Below are 17,079 nucleotides of genomic sequence, written 5' to 3' on the forward strand. Positions count from 1 at the left end.
CATCTCCCTCCATGGCCACAGTGCCACCGAGACCCTGACACCCGATCCAAAGTAGTCACTGGTTAAGTGACAGGAGGAGGAAGCCTGGATGTGGCCATGCGGCCCTGTTTGGGGAGAGCTGGGTGGGCCCTATGGTGGCCATGGTCTCTGCCTAGAGGGGGCCTCCCAGGGTGCTCCTTGCTGAAGTGGGTAGAGACCCTGAACAGACCAGTGAACGGAGGGACAGTGAGGCCCACGGAAACCTCCCGACAGCGCCAAGTTCTCTTGGTTTTGAGCAATTCCTGGGAAGGAAAGGCCAAACCAAACCCCCAAACCATAAAATAAAGCCAAGTTACTAATAAAAGGCAGCACCAAATGCTTTGATGTTTGCCTCTTTCATTTTGGAAGGACAGGCTAACAGTAAAAACATGACCTGGGGCACAGAAATAATTCTGCTTCTGAAATCTTCCAGAATTGTCTTGTATTTGGTCAGTAATGACAAAGAACCACAGTTCAGGAAAACTCGGTTCTGTCCTAGATGGAATCCTGGTCCTGTGGACAGATGCGGCTGGTTGATGCAGGGCCAAATGGAGGTGAGGAGAGCAAGTTCAGCTTGCTGAGGGTAACAGTAAAAGGCCAGGCAGATCCAGCTCCTAATTCTGGCTCTGGTCATATCCCATCACCTCTCTGAGCCTCGGTTTTGCTCATCTGTGAAATGGAAACAACTAACACCCGTCTTGGAGGGTTGTGCTATAGATTAAGTGAGGAAGTGGCTATAAGGTTTCCATCATATGCTAGGTGCTTGATAAACATTAAATTAATCCGTTGGCTTTCAGGTCTGTAGCAAGTACCACAGTGAGCTGATTCCCCGAGGTGATTCTGCAGTCAGCAAGATGATTGTTAAATGACAACACCTGGGTTAGAGAGCAAACTCGTGGTTTCTCAGCACTCTTTCAATCCTCTTTAACTTCAGAAAGAATGTCCCAGAGAGTTAACACTTCTCTCTATATTTTTAAAATGTTATTCTACTGGGGTAAGAACACTTAACATGAGATCTACCCTCTTAACAAATGTTTAAGTGTTCAATACAGTAGTTGGCTGTTGCACAGCAGACCTCTAGAGCTTACCCATCTTGCTTGACTGCAATGTTATGACTGCTGGTTAGTACCTCCCCGTTTCCCTCTCCCCCCAGCCCCTGGCACCACCATTTAGCTCTTTGATTCTGTGAATTTGACTATTTTAGATACCTTATACAAGCAGAATCATACAGTATTTGTTTTTCTGTGACTGGCTTATTTCACTCAGCATAATGTCCTCAATAGTCATCCACGTCGTCACATATGGCAGAATCTCCTTCTTTTGAAAGGCTGAATAGTATTTCACTGTATGTATATGCCATATTTAGGTTGTTTCCACATCGTAGCTATGGTGAATAGTGCTCTAATAAACGGGAGTGTTAGTTTCTCTTCGAGATTCTGATTTCAATTCTTTTGGATCATAAGGTAGCTCTAGTTTTAATTTTTTTTTGTTTTTTTAGATTTTTTTTAATTGGGTAAGGAGAACAGGACTTTATTGGGGAACAGTGTGTACTTCCAGGGCTTTTTTCCAAGTCAAGTTGTTATCTTTTCAGTCTTAGTTGTGGAGGGCGCAGCTCAGCTCCCAGTCCAGTTGCCGTTTTTTAATAGTTGCAGGGGGCACAGCCCACCATCCCTTGTGGGAAGTCATCCCTTGTGGTTGAGAGGACAGGCTCCAACCAACTGAGCTATCTGGGAGCTCAGTGGCAGCTCAGCTCAAGGTGCCGTGTTCAATCTTAGTTGCAGGGGGCGCTGCCCACCATCCCTGGAAGGACTTGAGGAATTGAACTGGCAGTCTTGTGATTGAGAGCCCACTGGCCCATGTGGGAATCGAACCGGCAGCCTTCGGAGTTAGGAGCATGGAGCTCCAACCGCCTGAGCCACCGGGCCAGCCCCTAGTTTTAATTTTTTGAGGAACCTCCATATTGTTTCCCATAGCAGCTGTACTATCTTACATTCCCACCAACAGTGTGCAAGAGTTCCAATTTCTACACATCCTCACCAACACTTATCTTTTTTTAAATAATAGCCATCATCATATAAATGTGAGGCTATAGCTCGTTGTGCTTTTGATTTACAGTTTCCTGAGGATCAATGACACTGAACATTTTTATGTTCAGATATATGTACCTACGTATTGGTCATTTGTATACCTTCTTTGGAAAAATGTCTGCTCAAGTCTAGCTTATTTTTAAATTGGGTTAATTAGTTGTTGTGTGGTTTTTTTGTTTGTTTGTTTGTTTGTTTTTTGCTATTGAGATGTAGGAGTTCCTTACATATTTTAGAGATTAGCTCCTTATCAGGTATGTGGTTTGCAAATATTTTCTCCCATTCCATAGGTTGCTTTTTCACTGTTGATGGTTTCCTTTGCTGTGCAGAAGCTTTTTAGTTTGATGTAGTTCCACCTGTGTATTTTTGTTGCCTGTATTCTTGATATCATGTCCATGAAAACATTGCCAAGAGCCCGGAAATCAATCCATGCATATGGCCCTCTGACCTTTGACAAAGGTGCCAAGAAGACGCAATGGGGAAAGGACAGTCTCTTCAACAAATGGTGCTGGGAAAACTGGGTATGCACATGCAGGAGAATAAAATTGGGCCCTTACTTTACACTGTACACAAAACTCAACTCAAAATGGATTGAAATTTTAAACATAAGATCTGAAACTAAAATTCCTAGAAGAAAACTCCTCTAACTTGCTTCCCATGTCCAGAGCCTGAGTTTGCAGAGCCTGGGGCAGGCAGGCAACGGCTGGAAGGTCTAGATTTATAAACGTTGTCATTGCTGCTGGTGCACTATTTTCATTTTTACTTTTACGGTGCCTGATACTAGTTTTATATTATGGGTATGATATAACATTTCCTCTAAAACACGTATTTTTAAAGAAGTTAAAAAAGTGAGTTCACTTAAAGAAAAATATTAATAATACAGGTGGTGGTATATGGTAAAAATCTTGAAGGGAGGTCTCAAGTGACTGGAGTCTGGTAAACACTATTCTATTTCTTATAGTTGACTTTAAAATACTACGTACAACACGGGCAACATACTCAAGGGCGTGTGTGCTAGATTTAAGCTACACCCTAATGGTGTCTAGTTCATATCTGAAGTCCTCTCATTGGGAATGAACCCGTTAGCAAGTAAAAGACAAATCGCAGTCCTTATTTGAGAAAAGGCTACATTAAGGCTTCAGCTACCTTCACCTCGGATCAACACCACCACCATTACTCACTAGCATAACAGTTGTTAGAAATGACTATCTTTCCTGGTGAAATGAAACCCTTCTAGAAATATTCTTAGACACTCTGGCCCTTGCGTGAACAGAACTTGGTGAGCCCAGCACGGTCCATTCTTCCGAACGGTGCCCTAGGTCTACGATTATGAAGCCTCTGCCTTCTGCCTCTTCTTGAGATTTGACTGTCAGACCATGGTTAGGATTAGCTGGCTGTGCCGCCAGGATATCTCTGCATCTGTCTCGAGGAAACTTTCCTGCAAAGTGGCATCAGACAGACAGCTGGTATTTCAACGAGCTTCCAGGACCACTGGAGAGGCTGTCTGGGGAGCTGCCCAATAATAAATGCTGGGAGGTGTGGCAGGCTGTGGCCGAGTCTTATTTTCATTGTGTTTTCTAATGAACTGAAGTTCTTAAATGTAATGTAGTCGAATAAAGCGAATCTTCTTGTGGTTGGTATTTTTTGTCTTTAGAAATCCCTCTCTACCTAGAGATTATAAACACATTGTCCCATTTTTATCTTCTAAACCTTTTTATAGCATTGCCTCTTACATTTAGGTCTTAATTTCCTTGGAAATAATTACATGTGTGGTGTGAGGTAGAGGTCAGTTCTTTTTCGTTTTTTCAAACATGGACACCTATTTACTATGGAATCCAACCCCTCAGTGATCGGCAAGGCTGTCTCTGTCAGTATCGAAGTACCCAGATACACATGGGTCTCTTTCTGGTTTCTCTATTTTGTTCTAGAGTTTTGTCAGTACCAGGCTGCGTGAATGACTGTACCTTTATAATAGCCCTCGTAGAGCAGAAAGTTTCTTCCACTGTAATGTACACCTTGTCACTAGGCTTCGGGATACCTGCAGCCCTCATCTGTCTTTACCTATTGGAGACCACCAATTTGTATTAAAATAAAGCTAATAGTGACAGATCAAATTGGCTTAAGTCAGCTTATAACAATGACATTAATGAATACCAAATGCTATGTCAAAGCCTATATAGTCTGTAAAAGACATCGCAGACCATGTGACAAAAGGGATAGTTTCATCTCCTTCCAGGAGGGCAGTTAGTTCTCTTGAAGCCAAGCCCAGGAAATTTGGCCAAAACCAAAATCCCAAAATATCCGCTCTGCTGCTTACGCTGCATCAATAGCTGGGGGCGGTAACTTCCGTGGGGCTCATAGGACATAAGCAGTTTCTTCCCTGTGGTTAATCCAGGCAAATTCATGATCTCTGTGTGGTTTCAAGCAGCAGCCAGATGCAGGCAGCTGCTGTTATCTCCTACGGCTTCAGGATTTTAAATTTCCATTCCCAAATCAAATGTCCAGGGGCTTGTGAAGCCCTGGGCATGAGGAAACTGACTCTGGCGAGAAGTGGAGGGGGCTGGGGAAGAAGCAGGATTGCACACTTAGAGACAACAGTTTCTGGAGAAGGTACTAGCTGGAACTTCTCGCCAGGGCAAGGTGACCCCAAGGGTCCAAAGTTCTGGCCAACAGAACTTGGACAAAGGAATTTTAGGCTGCAGAGATTTGGAAAGGAACAAAGAGAAAAAGATCTGAACTTTTCTGAGAGCTAGGACATAGGAGTGTCTTTGTGCCTGAGTGTATCTGCCTCTATGAAATATATGCTTGACTATTTCAGCCTCTTGAATTTTTACTTTCTTAGAAACGCCATGAGTGATATGTGAGTGCTGAGGCTGAAAAGGCCTGGACTCAACTATCAAACCCGCCAATACTGTTATTGTAATTTTGTTGGGTCTCCATTTCCTCATCTACACAATGGGAACAATAAAACATACTTCTCCAGGTTATTGGAGAGATGAAATGAGGTCACGTCTGGCAAAGAGAAGATGCTCAAACAGAAGGGATTTTATGCCCTTCCTTGATGTCTTCTGCCACAAGAGGGGTCATATATCCCCATATTGTCTCCCTTTAGGTTTTCTTAGATTCACTGAAGTATAATTTATGTACCATAAAACTCACCTGTTATAAGTACACAATTCAATGATATTTAGTAAATTAGAGAGTTGCGCAGCCATCACCACTGTATAGTTTCAGACCTTTTCTATCACCTCAAAGATTTCCCCCCATCTAACTCACAGTCCATCGCAACTACCTCTGCTCCCAGGCCCAGGAAACCCCTAATCTGCTTTCTGTTTCTATACATTTTCCTTTTCTGCACATTTCACATAAATGGAATCATACAATCTGTAGTCTTTCACTTAGCATTATGTTGTTGAGATTTATCCACGCTGCAACATTTATAGGTACTTCACCGCATTTTATTGTTGAATACTATTCTGTTGCATGGCTACTCCACGTTTTATGTCTTCACCAGATGACTGACATTTGCATTGCTTCCAGTTTGGGGCTATTATGAATTAATACCGCTATGAACATTTGCATCCAAAGCTCTGTGTGGACATAAGTTCTTAATTCTCTTGAGTATAAATCTAGGAAGGATCATATGATAAACTTCACTTTTGAAGAAACTGCCCAACTGTTTTCCAAAGTGGCTTCCCCATCACATATCCCCATCGGAATGAGGGTCCCAGTTTCTCCACATCCTCACCACCTCTCGGTCTTGTCTGACTTGTTGATTATAGCCATTCTAGTGGCTGCAGAGGTAGCTCGTTATGGTTTTATTTTGCATTGCCCTAATGATTAATGATGCTGAAGCCCCTTTTCATGTGCTTATTAACCATTGTATATCTTCCTGGGTGAAATTTCCATTCAAGTCTTTTGTCTGTTTTCAAGCTGGGTTGTCTTCATTACTGAGTCCTAAGAGTCCTTTATACAGTCTTCATACAAGGTCTGTAACGGATGCATGATCTACAGGTATTTTCTCCTACGCTGTGGCGTCTTTTCATTTCCTTCATGGTATCAAAGTACAGAAGTTTGTTAAGTTTAATGAAGTCAAATCTATCAATTTTTCTCTTTTGGTATCGTACCTAAGAACTCTTTGTCTAAGCCAATGTCATGAAGATTTTTCTCCTATATTTTCTTCTACAAGTTTTAGTTCCTATGTTTAGGCTTACGATCCACTTTGAGTTGATTTTTTTTGTGCATGACGTGAGTTAAGGGGCCAACTTAATTTTTTTTTGCATGTGGATATCCTATTAACACACATTGTTTGTTAAAAAGATTATCTTTTCCTATTGAATTTCTTGGTACCTTTGTAGAAAGTCAGTTGCCTATAAATTTGTACCAATTTACTTCTAGGTTCTCAATTCTGTCCCACTGACATACCATGTTTCCCCCAAAATAAGACCTAGCTGGACTATCAGCTCTAATGCGTCTTTTGGAGCAAAAATTAATATAAGACCTGGTCTTATTTTACTATAAGACCGGGTATAATATAATATAATATAATACTGGGTCTTATATTAATTTTTGTTCCAAAAGATGCATTAGAGCTGATGGTCTGGCCAGGTCTTATTTTCGGGGAAACACGGCATGTGTCTCTCCTTATGCCAGTATCACACTGTCTTCATTACTGTAGCTTTGTAGAAAGTTTTGAAAATGGGTAGCACAAGCCCTCCAATTTTGTTCTTCTTTTTCAAAATTGTTTCGATTACTTTGGGTCCCTTGCACTTCCCTATATACTTTAAGATCAACTTGTTAATTTCTACGAAAAAGCCTACTAGGATTTTGACAGAGATTGTACTAATTTTGTAGATCCATTGGGGGAGAATTGACATTTTAACACTATTGAGTCTTCCATTTCATGAGTATGGAATGTCTCTCCATTAATTCAGAGCGTCTTTCATTTCTCTCAGCAATGTTCTGTACTTTCAGTGTACAAACCTTGTACTTCTTTTACTAATTTATTCCTAAGTATTCTGTCTGATGCTATGGTGAATAGAATTATTGTCTTAATTCCATTTCTGAATTGTTCATTACTAGTGTATAGAAAAGCACAATGTGTTTATACTGCTCTTGTACCCTGTGATCTTACTAACCTCGTTTATTAGTTCTGGTAGGTTTCTGGTGGATCCCTTATGATTTTCTACAACAGAATCATGTCATCTGTGAATCAAGGCAGTTTTACGTCTTCCTTTCCAGCCTGTATGACTTCTATTGCTTTCTGTTGCCTGCTTACTCTGGCTAGAACTTCAAATGTGGAACAGAAGTGACAAGAGCAAATGTACTTGCTTTGTTACTGATCTTAGGGGGAGAGGGCATTCACTGCTTCATTTCTAAGGCATGTATTGCTACGCCTACCCTTCTCCCATCAGAACTGCTACTGATTTTAATTAAGAAAAATAAATACTGAAGATAAGGGAAGCTAAGCTAACTAAAAAATATGCTTCTTTCCTGATCACAGTCTTAATTCAAACAAAGTATAACCGACAGGCAGGCCCCTTGTTGTTTAAAACAGTCATGCGGTTGGAAGCCAGCTGGCCTGTCCTACAGCAGGGGTTGGGTGAATAACTTTTGGATCATTCACGCACAGTGAAATATTACTCAGCCATTAAAAGTAGGCTCAAGAAGGTTTCTTTAATAGCACGGGGAAATTTTTACGTAACAGTATTAAAGAAATGAGAGAGAGCAACAAAAATAACACAGATGGGATGGTCTCAACACCATAAAGAAACACATGCAGGGGGAAAAGAAAGACGTAAAAACCTTCATAATTGTTGCCCCTGAGTTGAAAGATCATCGATGACTATTGTTTTCTAATTTCTTTATATTTCTTTCAACTGCACAGATTTTTCACAATGAGCATCTTGTAGCAAGAAAAAAAAAATCAAAACCTACCCACAGGGCAGACATGAGACACCGGGAAGCGTTGGCATTTTTCAGCCTTACCTTACAGTATTCATCAATCGGTATCAGGCGTTTGACAGCCACGTCGCGGATGTGGCTTCGTCGGAAGAGAATTTTGCCTGCAGACAATGAGAGTTGCACAGCGTTGTCAGGGAGCAGTGACAAGTCCTCAGCAAACTGGGGGGTGATGTGGATGTCTCTGGTAGGCCTGAGTGGTACCCAAATTCCGGGCTGCCATCAATATCCTTTGTTGGATGTTTGCAGGGCCTGAATGACCCTTGCATGGTCCTCCAAAGCCGTTCCCAGCTCTAGTGTAAGGTCTGGAGCAGGGGTGTCCAAACTGCGGCCTGCGGGCCAACTGCGGCCCGCAATCCATTTTTAATTGGCCCGCAGCAAATTCCAAAAATATATTTAGTTTACTTAAATAAACCAGGTAAGGCAATACATACTTCACCTCGACTGAATGGCCCAGCTATTTGTGTATTTTACCGCATATGGCCCTTGGTGAAAAACGTTGAAAAAAGTTTGGACACCCCTGGTCTGGAGGAAGGGGACCCAGTGGATACGTTTCAATGCGTTAAAGGGAGGCGGAACCAACCCACGGGAGGAAGGGGCTCCTCCCCGCTGAAGAAGGAAGGTCCCACCTCATGATCTGAGGTCCCCAGGCCAGCTCTAGGACTCCAAGGCTGGCTGGGCAGTAGTGTGGATACCCAGACTGCCCTCTTCTACAGTTCAGTCTCCTTTCCTCCTTTTCCTCATACACATTCTGCTCGAGTCTCCTGTTCCGCAAATACTCCCTGCTCTCTCATGATCCGGTGCCTTTCCCTCTGCCTGGAATACTCTTCCCATCCAACCTCATCCACCATCCCTGTTGAGAAACTCATACCCACTTCAAATGGGTTAAGAGTTCCTGCCTCTTTCTGATTGCACACATCACATTATCGACTCCTGTCCTTCTTTCCTACCAGTCACGGGGCTCTGCACAAACAGGGACTGACTGGGCCCGACTCAGTCTTGTGGCCGCACCGCGTAGCACAAACAATTAATGAATGTATGAAGGTGGCTTCCACCTGCGAAGATGATGAATCCCTCCAATTTCTTCCCTAATCAGTGTTTGCAACAGAAGGTTCCAGGCCTTCCTTCCTCACTGAATACCGACAGTCCATCCACTACATGCTCGGTGACACCCTGAGCACTGGGGTGAGGTACCAGAGTCTCCAGTGTGACATATGGGCAGAGGATGTGGGTCACAGGCAAAGAGAAGCGTATACACGGTGCCACCAAGGGCCCCTGGATATATCTAAGATGCTGAAATATTAAGGGTGAACTTAGTTTAAAGCCAATCCATGGGTTCCCAAGAGTCCCATGAGGAGATGGTGGCAAAGAGCACGCATGGAGAATAAAGTTGGTCTTGGCTCCCAGTACGGATCTGTCACACAGGCAGGGACAGTCAAAGCAGAGCTCAGACGTCACAGAGTGCCAAAGAGGTGGGAGACGGAGACAAGCCCCAGAGCCACGAGGAAACGTCTTGGGGTCCAAGAGGGAGGCACAGGGAGACCACAGCTTTCCAGACAGCGGAGCACAGAGATCTCCTACTAAGAGCTTCACCTACTTCTGTCCGAGGAGGGAGGTCAAGGATAAGAATTTGGGTCACGAGGCCAGCTGGGCCAGGAGAGAGTCACTGCTGTTCTAAGATGCTCTGGCGAGACTGCTGTCTCTACAAATCAAGCGTGGGCGAGCAGGGACAGGACGCAAGGGATGACGAGAAACAGCCTCCTGACTCTGAAAGCAATGCAAGCTGGGGCGGGAGATTTGCACTCAAAGACCACATGACTAATCTAACATTTTAAATAACCAGACAAGTTGCTCTTGAATAAAAGAGCATTATTAGGAAATTAGGTAGGTATGGTCAACCTAAGAGGGAGCCTTTTTGTTTGTTTGTTTTGCTCATTTCTACCAATTAAAAAAAGACTCACAATGAGATGAAATACATATTTCTCACATTCCTTAAGAACTAGGAAAGAATCTCTCTCTCTCTCTTTTTTTTTTTTTCGGTGTGACCAGTACCATGCTCTAACTAACTAAGCTAACCGGCCACCCCATGGACTCTCCTTTCTTTATAATGGTGATAGTTTTCATTCTGCTTATGAGTTGGTCACATTTCTGATACACCATGCTTGTTAGAAAAGAAAAATCTAGAAGAAAATTCATTACAGGGTTCAGCGTGTTTGTCTCTGAGGGGTGGAAGAGACTTTGTGTTTTCTTCTTTATACTTTCCCCAAAGTTCCTCCCACAAACATTTATGGCTTCTGGAATCAGAAAACGTTCATGTCATTTAGAACAGCGACAACAACAAGCAAACAATGCAGCAAAGTGGGTTTGCCGCCGGGCTTCCCGGAATGACGATCTTGTGCCCTCACACACTCAGTAGACACGGCCGGTCTCTATATGAGCCCTGTGCCCGCCCTGGGGACCTGCCATCCTGGCACTGATGGCCAGTGTTCCCCAACAGGGGAGGACCCAGCCAACATTTTGGGTGGGGCAGTCCTTCCCTGGGTAGAAGTGGTCCCTGCCCTGCAGGGTGTTTGGCATCCAGGGCTCAAATCCAGAAAGGGCTGGTGGCTTTCCCGTCCCCATCCCACCCCCAGTCACTGTGAGAATCAAATTACCGCCGTCATGCGTGGCACTACTTGTAGTGTAGAACCCACAGGAGTGTCATGAGCCTTCAGGAAAGAAGGATGTGTGCCTGTGAAGAGAAGTCCCGCACAGCAAATGCTTTCTGCTTTCTAAGCTACTTCTCAAAATGAGAGGAGCCTCTACCAAAGACGTTTGGTCCCATTTGGGTATAATTTCCCCCTCTGCAAATCAGAGGAAGGGTGGAGAACAGGGTGTACAGGCCTCCTAAGAAGGTTGTAAGCCAGCTCAAAATATTTACAACAGGCCCAGTGCTAGCACCAGCCTGCACGAAGAGCACAGGCCTGTCCTGGAACAGCCACCACCAAGGGAATTAAGCCAAGGCCCAGCCTGCAGGGACTGAGACAGGGACAGAGAGCTCAGGCGCCTTCAGCGTCTCCTGAGGGTTTGACACAATGACAACAGCCTCACTACTCTCTCTGTGTAGCCTCAGTGGGACAGGAGTCTCTGGGCACACGTCAGGTATCTTGCCAGCAAGGGGGACAGGAAGCTCTGTGGCAGCAGGGGCCTGTCGGGAGGTCACAGGCTCTGCAGTCAGCGAGGCCCTGGGCCCATCTGAGGGCTATCTGTTACTGACTGTGCTGCCTCGGGACATGCATTTACCTCTCACAGACTCTGTCTGCTCATCTGTTAAATGGGACAGCAGCCCCTATCTCTTTGCAGTAATCTCCATGACACCCAACACAGGATTCAGCCCTTCGTAGGTGCTCACAAAAGGGTGATTACTTTTTGCTTTTCCAACAGGTTAGATGATACTGAAGTACACTGTGCACTGAAGAGCACACGTCTTTCCTCAACCCCCACCTCGGTTTCTTGAGACCTGCACCCTACTGGCTAATTGGTCATTTATCTACAGGCCGTGGGACAGACCCGATGGCTGGCATGTCCTTGGCCGGCACCTCCCGGGTGAGAGTCTGACGGGGCAGCAGCCCCTCGTCTGTGCCTGAAGCGCGGTGTTCCTGTGCGAGTTGTGAGGAAGCAGCACGAGGCAGACTGCACTCATCCCTCGCCGGCCAGCCTGCCCGGGGTGGGAAGGGCGCTCAGCGGAGACAACAGCCTTTGGTGGGAACCAGCAGGCTTTTGTTTTCCACAGTGGAAGAAGGCCAAACTGTAATTTTTAATTTTCAAGCCTTCTCCTCTGCCAAGTTGGCTTCCCCAGCTCTTGCTGCCTGGGGTGGAAAATTGTACAGGGCGGCTCTCCCCTCCCCCACCTCTGTGCTAGCGTGAGACTTGCTTTTGTTCTGCTGACGTGGCAGTCTTGGCAGAAAAGTGACCCCTAGGAGAGGGGGCATTTCCCCCACGGGTCCCTGCCCTTGGCCTCAGCCTTGAGAAAAAGCTAAGAGGTGGGCGGAGAAGGGACGCTCCAGGCATCCCGAGGCCCAGTGTGACCTCTCCGAGCGACAAGTGGGTGCCTTGAGCAGGAAAACCAGGCCGAATCCCTGAGAACAGCATTTTTATGAATTTGTGGGTAGAAAAGGATTACGTAACCACAAAAGCTTTCAGGGGCTTGGGAGAGGGTCGGCTCAAGTTCCTCTCTGTTCTGGGAAGTTTTTCCACAGCTGGTTTTGCCTTTTATCCAGTCAAGAGTTATAACGCACTCTTCTCCTTTTCTTAAGAAAAACCCACATTTAGAGCCCAGTTCAACCCGAATATCCAGACTGACATTTAAGTACGACTCCAAGATATGAAATACCAAGAAATTCCCAAGGAATGTCACAGGACACTGTTTCTGTCTTTACTGAGAACCTACTACGTGCCAGGGAGATAAGCTTGTGAAAAAGGGGTCATGTTCCATTTTACAGATGTGGAAACTGAGGCTTGGCGGGGGGCAGGGGCGGGGCGGATGTCATCCGCTTGAGGTCACAGGGCTGGGTCTAGCTCCAAAGCATGTGCTCTGGAACACTGACATTTGGCCGTTGGCAACTGGCACTCAGAACTTTCTCCAATAGGAAAAAAAATTCCAGTGTGACTGCACACTTTCCCCGTTGGAGTACTAAAAACATTAGCCTTTTAGGCAAATGATCCTCGCAGTGGATGGGCGCCTGGCAAACACATCTACACCTCTCTAAAACCACTCAACAATGACGACACCTGGAAGAACCCACTCATGTGCCAATGACAATGCTGGTGTGGGGGAGGGGAGACTGGGCTCCCGTATGTCCCATCGCTGGGCCTGCTCCCTCCTCTGCAAAGTGAAAAAGATCTGAAGGACCCTTCCAGCTCTAAGTACTTGTGATTCAGGGTGGCTGTCAATTTGCTGACAGTCTGTATATAAAAATAACAGTAAGTACTTGATTGCTGCTAGTTCTGTGCCAGGCACTTACCTAACCTGCGTAACAACTCTATTATTTATGCACTATTATCATCTCCGATTTGCACATGAAGAAATGAGACTCAGTGTGCCGAAGGAACTTACGCAAGGTACCAGAGTGAACGGGGAGGCACTGGGATTTCAACCCAGGCCGCCTGACTTCAGACATGAATTTTGGAGCCAATCATACCTGAGTCTGAATCCCAGCTCTGCCATTTGGGCAAGTGATTATAATTCCCGAGTCTCAGTGTCCTTATCTGTGAAATGAGCATAGTAATGTCTACCCTGCAGGGTTGTTTGGGGACTAAATGAGTTAACAAATGTAAAGCACTTAGCCCAGGCACTGGCCCACAGCAGACCCCCAATCAACGGCAGCTATTATTACTTGAGGCAACAACACTGGTTTGGGTGGCCCACTTTCTGAGCTGAAGCCCTGATGCTATTCCTTTGGTAAGGAATGTTTTTGTGGAAGTGGGGACAGGTACACTGAAAGCCTTGAAAGCAAGGACTAGCCCTGAGTGCATTCATTTCTCCCTAGGCCTAGAGTGGTAACTGGCACTTAGAAGGTGCTGGATAGCTATGGTAGGTAGACAGAATATCCAAAATGGCCCCCCAAAGATGCCCCAGCCTAAACCCCAGAGCCTGTGGCTATGACGCGATCACTGCTGGCACCTGTTACAGCATATGCCACAGTGCATGTTAGGAGAGGGACAGTGTGCTGCATTAGCCGCGTGTGTACCATGTAGTCACACGAGCCCTTCAAAGCAGACAGCTTCCTCCGACTGGTAGCAGAGGCCATTCGAAGCAGAAGAAAGATTCAACGCTTCACTGCCAGCCTGGAGATGGAGACGCCACATGAGGAGGGATGCGGGTGGCCTCTGGAAGCACCGGCTGACGGCCAGCAAGGAAACAGGCATCTCAGTTCTAGAGCTGTAAGGAGGTGAATTCTGCCAACAACCTGAGCGAGGCTGGAAGTGGATTCTTCCCCAAATCCTCCAGATAAGATCCCAGCCTGGCCAAGACCTTGGTGTCAGCCTTGTGAGACCCTAAGCAGAGCACCCAGCTGAGTCTGCCTGGACTTCCGACCAGCAAATTGTGAGATAATAAATGGGTGCTGTTTTAAGCTGCTAAATTGGTGGCAATTTGTTATGAAACAACAGGAAACTAACACGGTAGCCATAAAAACAGATGCAACTCATCACAAAAACTTTATGCGCTCCAATTATTCCCATTTTAGAGGTAGGAGAAACTGAGGCTCCCAGGGGTGAAGTATCTTGCCTAAGCTAGTAAATGGTGCAGCATCTAACCGTAAGGCACATACTCTTAGCACATTTCTCCACATGACTGAGATTGGTCACTGGGCCAAAGCTCCCAGGAGGACGAGCCGAGAGTTCCGGAGGCCACACTGGATCCCCACAGACCCCTTCTCAGAGCACGCGTCTCACTTACCTGGCAGAAAGGGAATGATCCGCTGTTTGGGGTCCTTCTGACCTCCTTCCATGGGAAATTTGTCCAACATCTGCATCTAGAAAGGGGGAAGAATACCAAAACTATGATAAAGAGATCTCTGACATTTAAAAGAACTACGTGAAATACGTGATTTGATATACAAAAGCTCACTTTGTTCAGCTTTTCAAAAATCCGAACTAATGGAGAAGGCAATGTCAGTGGGACCTCGGAGCACCATGCAAACAATTCTCTATGTCCACAGCTGCCAGATTTGTGAAGGCTCAGAGCTGACAGAGACCATTCTCAGTTTTCCTGGGGGTCTCCAGCCATAGGACCTGACATGTGACCAACACCCCCAGGGCCACCAGACTTCCACGGATGGCATTTCATCCTGTTTTCCCCAAATTGCCAGGTTGTGTTACGGAACAAACCACGGACACCCAGTTAATCTGCTTGGGTCTATGAGATCATTACACTCCCCTGCCCCACTAAGGACCGTGAAAAATCAGGCAGAGATGAGGAAAGTTTAATACCCCACACACAGGTGAACAGCATGCTTTTCTTTTTAAAACCAGCCCCTATAGAGTGTTTTAGGGATTTACAGGTTCTGTCTAACACAATCTTCTTTCCCCTCTCTCAATTCATTGAAGACAATGTTGGCGCACCATGAAAGGGAACTTTGAAAAAACAAAAAGCTGTGTACGAGTAATCCGGCCACTCTCCCACGCCTGTGTCCATTCTCCAGGGTTCCCGTCGGGCCACATCCAAGCGCACACACCAGCTGAGAAGCCCCACCCAGCCTAGAAGTTCAGTCCTCCTGTGGCCCTCACCGCCTTGTCATAGGAAGTTACTCTCACCCTTTGTCCTGACTTGGTTTTACCCAGATAAGTGTGGCCCCAAGAGCGAAGGTGTCTCCCAAATGTTATTAATTTGAGGCAGCAGACCTGGGTTTAATGCTGCAAAGTCTAACCACAGATACTTTACCCCTGGGAACCAGCCAGTCCTGAGTTTAATCCGCACGCTTCCTCCTGCCAGCTGTGTCCTCGGGCAGATAACCTCGCCCATCGAGTCTGATTCACCATCTGCAGAATGAGGCACACGGCCTGCTGGGCAGAGTGGTTGTGTAAATGATTCTGAGTGGGGACCCTCAGGGGACACTCCAGGTGCTCAACAAGAAGTTCCCCTCCTCACACTCTGCCCACAAGGATTATCTTATCCTGAAAGCTATTTGGGAATAACTTTTAGTCCCACGTGAGGCTGTGTGTGTGTGTGTGCACGCGCGCTGAGTATACATAACATAAAATGATCTCAACCATTGTAAGTGTGCAGTCCAGTGGTTGCGCCACCATCCCCACCATCCGTCTCCAGAACATCTCTGTCATCCCAAACTGAAACTCTATATCCGTTCAACACCAACTCCCCGTCCCCTTCCCAGCCCTTGGCAACCACTGTTTTGCTTTCTATCTCTACGAATCCGGGTATCACAGACAAGTGGAATCATATAGGAGTTGCTCTTTGCGGCTGGCTTATTTCACTTAGTAGGACTTCAGGGGTCGCCCACGTTGTATCATGTGTTGGAATGTCCTTCCGTTTTTAAGGCTGAGTGATAGTCTGTTATGAGGCTGTGTTTTAAGGTTGGCAAAACCCCTCAGACTCTCCAAGTCCCCTCAGTGGCCATTGCTGGGCTGTCTACTAGAACTTTCTGTCATGACGGAATCGTCTTACATTCTGCTGTCCCTTACGGCAGCCACTAGCCCTAGGTGGCCCACTGAGCACTTGAAATGTGGCTTCTGCGACTGTGGCACTCAACTTCTAATTTAATTTTAATTAACATAACTTTACCTTTAAATAGCCCCACATGACTCATGGTCACCATATTCAACAGCACAGGCCTGGACCACAACATTTAACCTCCTGGTTTCGCCATATCCAGTTTTACTTTGTTTCCTTTCTCATTCTATCAGTGGTAACCGCATTCATATGGACAAAAGATCAGAGGCCTCAGAGCCATTTTGCTTTTGGTCTTAGTGTGTCAAGGTTCATAGGCCACCAGGTGCTTCTCTCCAGGGGACCGTCACACTTGGCACCCATGGCTTGAAGCAGACAGGCAGCATTCCAGAACCTCCCTGGGGACCCAGACCCAGGCTGTCTGCAGCAAGGCACCAGAGGCATGCTGGGCGAAGTCCAACTGCACACGCTATCCCTGGAAACCAGAAAATCCACGCCCCTCCGCCTGGAGAACAAAAGGAAGTGGAGCTCAGGGTGAGAAAGAATGGAAACCGAGGAAGAAAGTGAGTCACTGTGGGGTAGGAAGGGAGAGGGAGCCACGTCAAGCTGCCACATCACAAGCCTCCAACAGCCACGAGAACACTCCATCAGCAGTTTTCAAGACATCGGCTTGTGGTAGAGGGAAAGGAGACATGCTGTCCAAGGAAAATACCATGGAAGCTGGCGTGGAGGTCCACACGTGGTTCGTGTTAGCAGCAGACTGGACTTGGAGGGGGTGATTTCCTCAGTCTCACAAAAGCCCCATGTCCTAGAATAGCCAGAACAGGCTTGGAGAAGGGCTGGGGCGAC

General features: G+C 46.1%; 1 protein-coding gene across 2 annotated transcripts in view; it reads right to left on the reverse strand.

The window, feature by feature from the left end:
- Positions 1-17,079, reverse strand: part of SH3PXD2B (SH3 and PX domains 2B) — an 84,506-nt gene that overhangs the window by 34,038 nt on the left and 33,389 nt on the right. For both annotated transcript variants that reach the window (XM_074313901.2, XM_019741295.3), the window contains exons 3-4: positions 14,503-14,578; positions 8,091-8,167 (exon numbers count right to left, since the gene is read on the reverse strand). In XM_074313901.2, the coding sequence (XP_074170002.1) occupies positions 8,091-8,167; positions 14,503-14,578 (153 nt within the window). The remainder of the gene's footprint in view (positions 1-8,090; positions 8,168-14,502; positions 14,579-17,079) is intronic.

This window comes from Rhinolophus sinicus, chromosome 5, assembly GCF_057876585.1.
Source record: "Rhinolophus sinicus isolate RSI-liver-muscle chromosome 5, RSI-T2T, whole genome shotgun sequence".
Taxonomy (NCBI): Eukaryota; Metazoa; Chordata; class Mammalia; order Chiroptera; family Rhinolophidae; genus Rhinolophus; species Rhinolophus sinicus.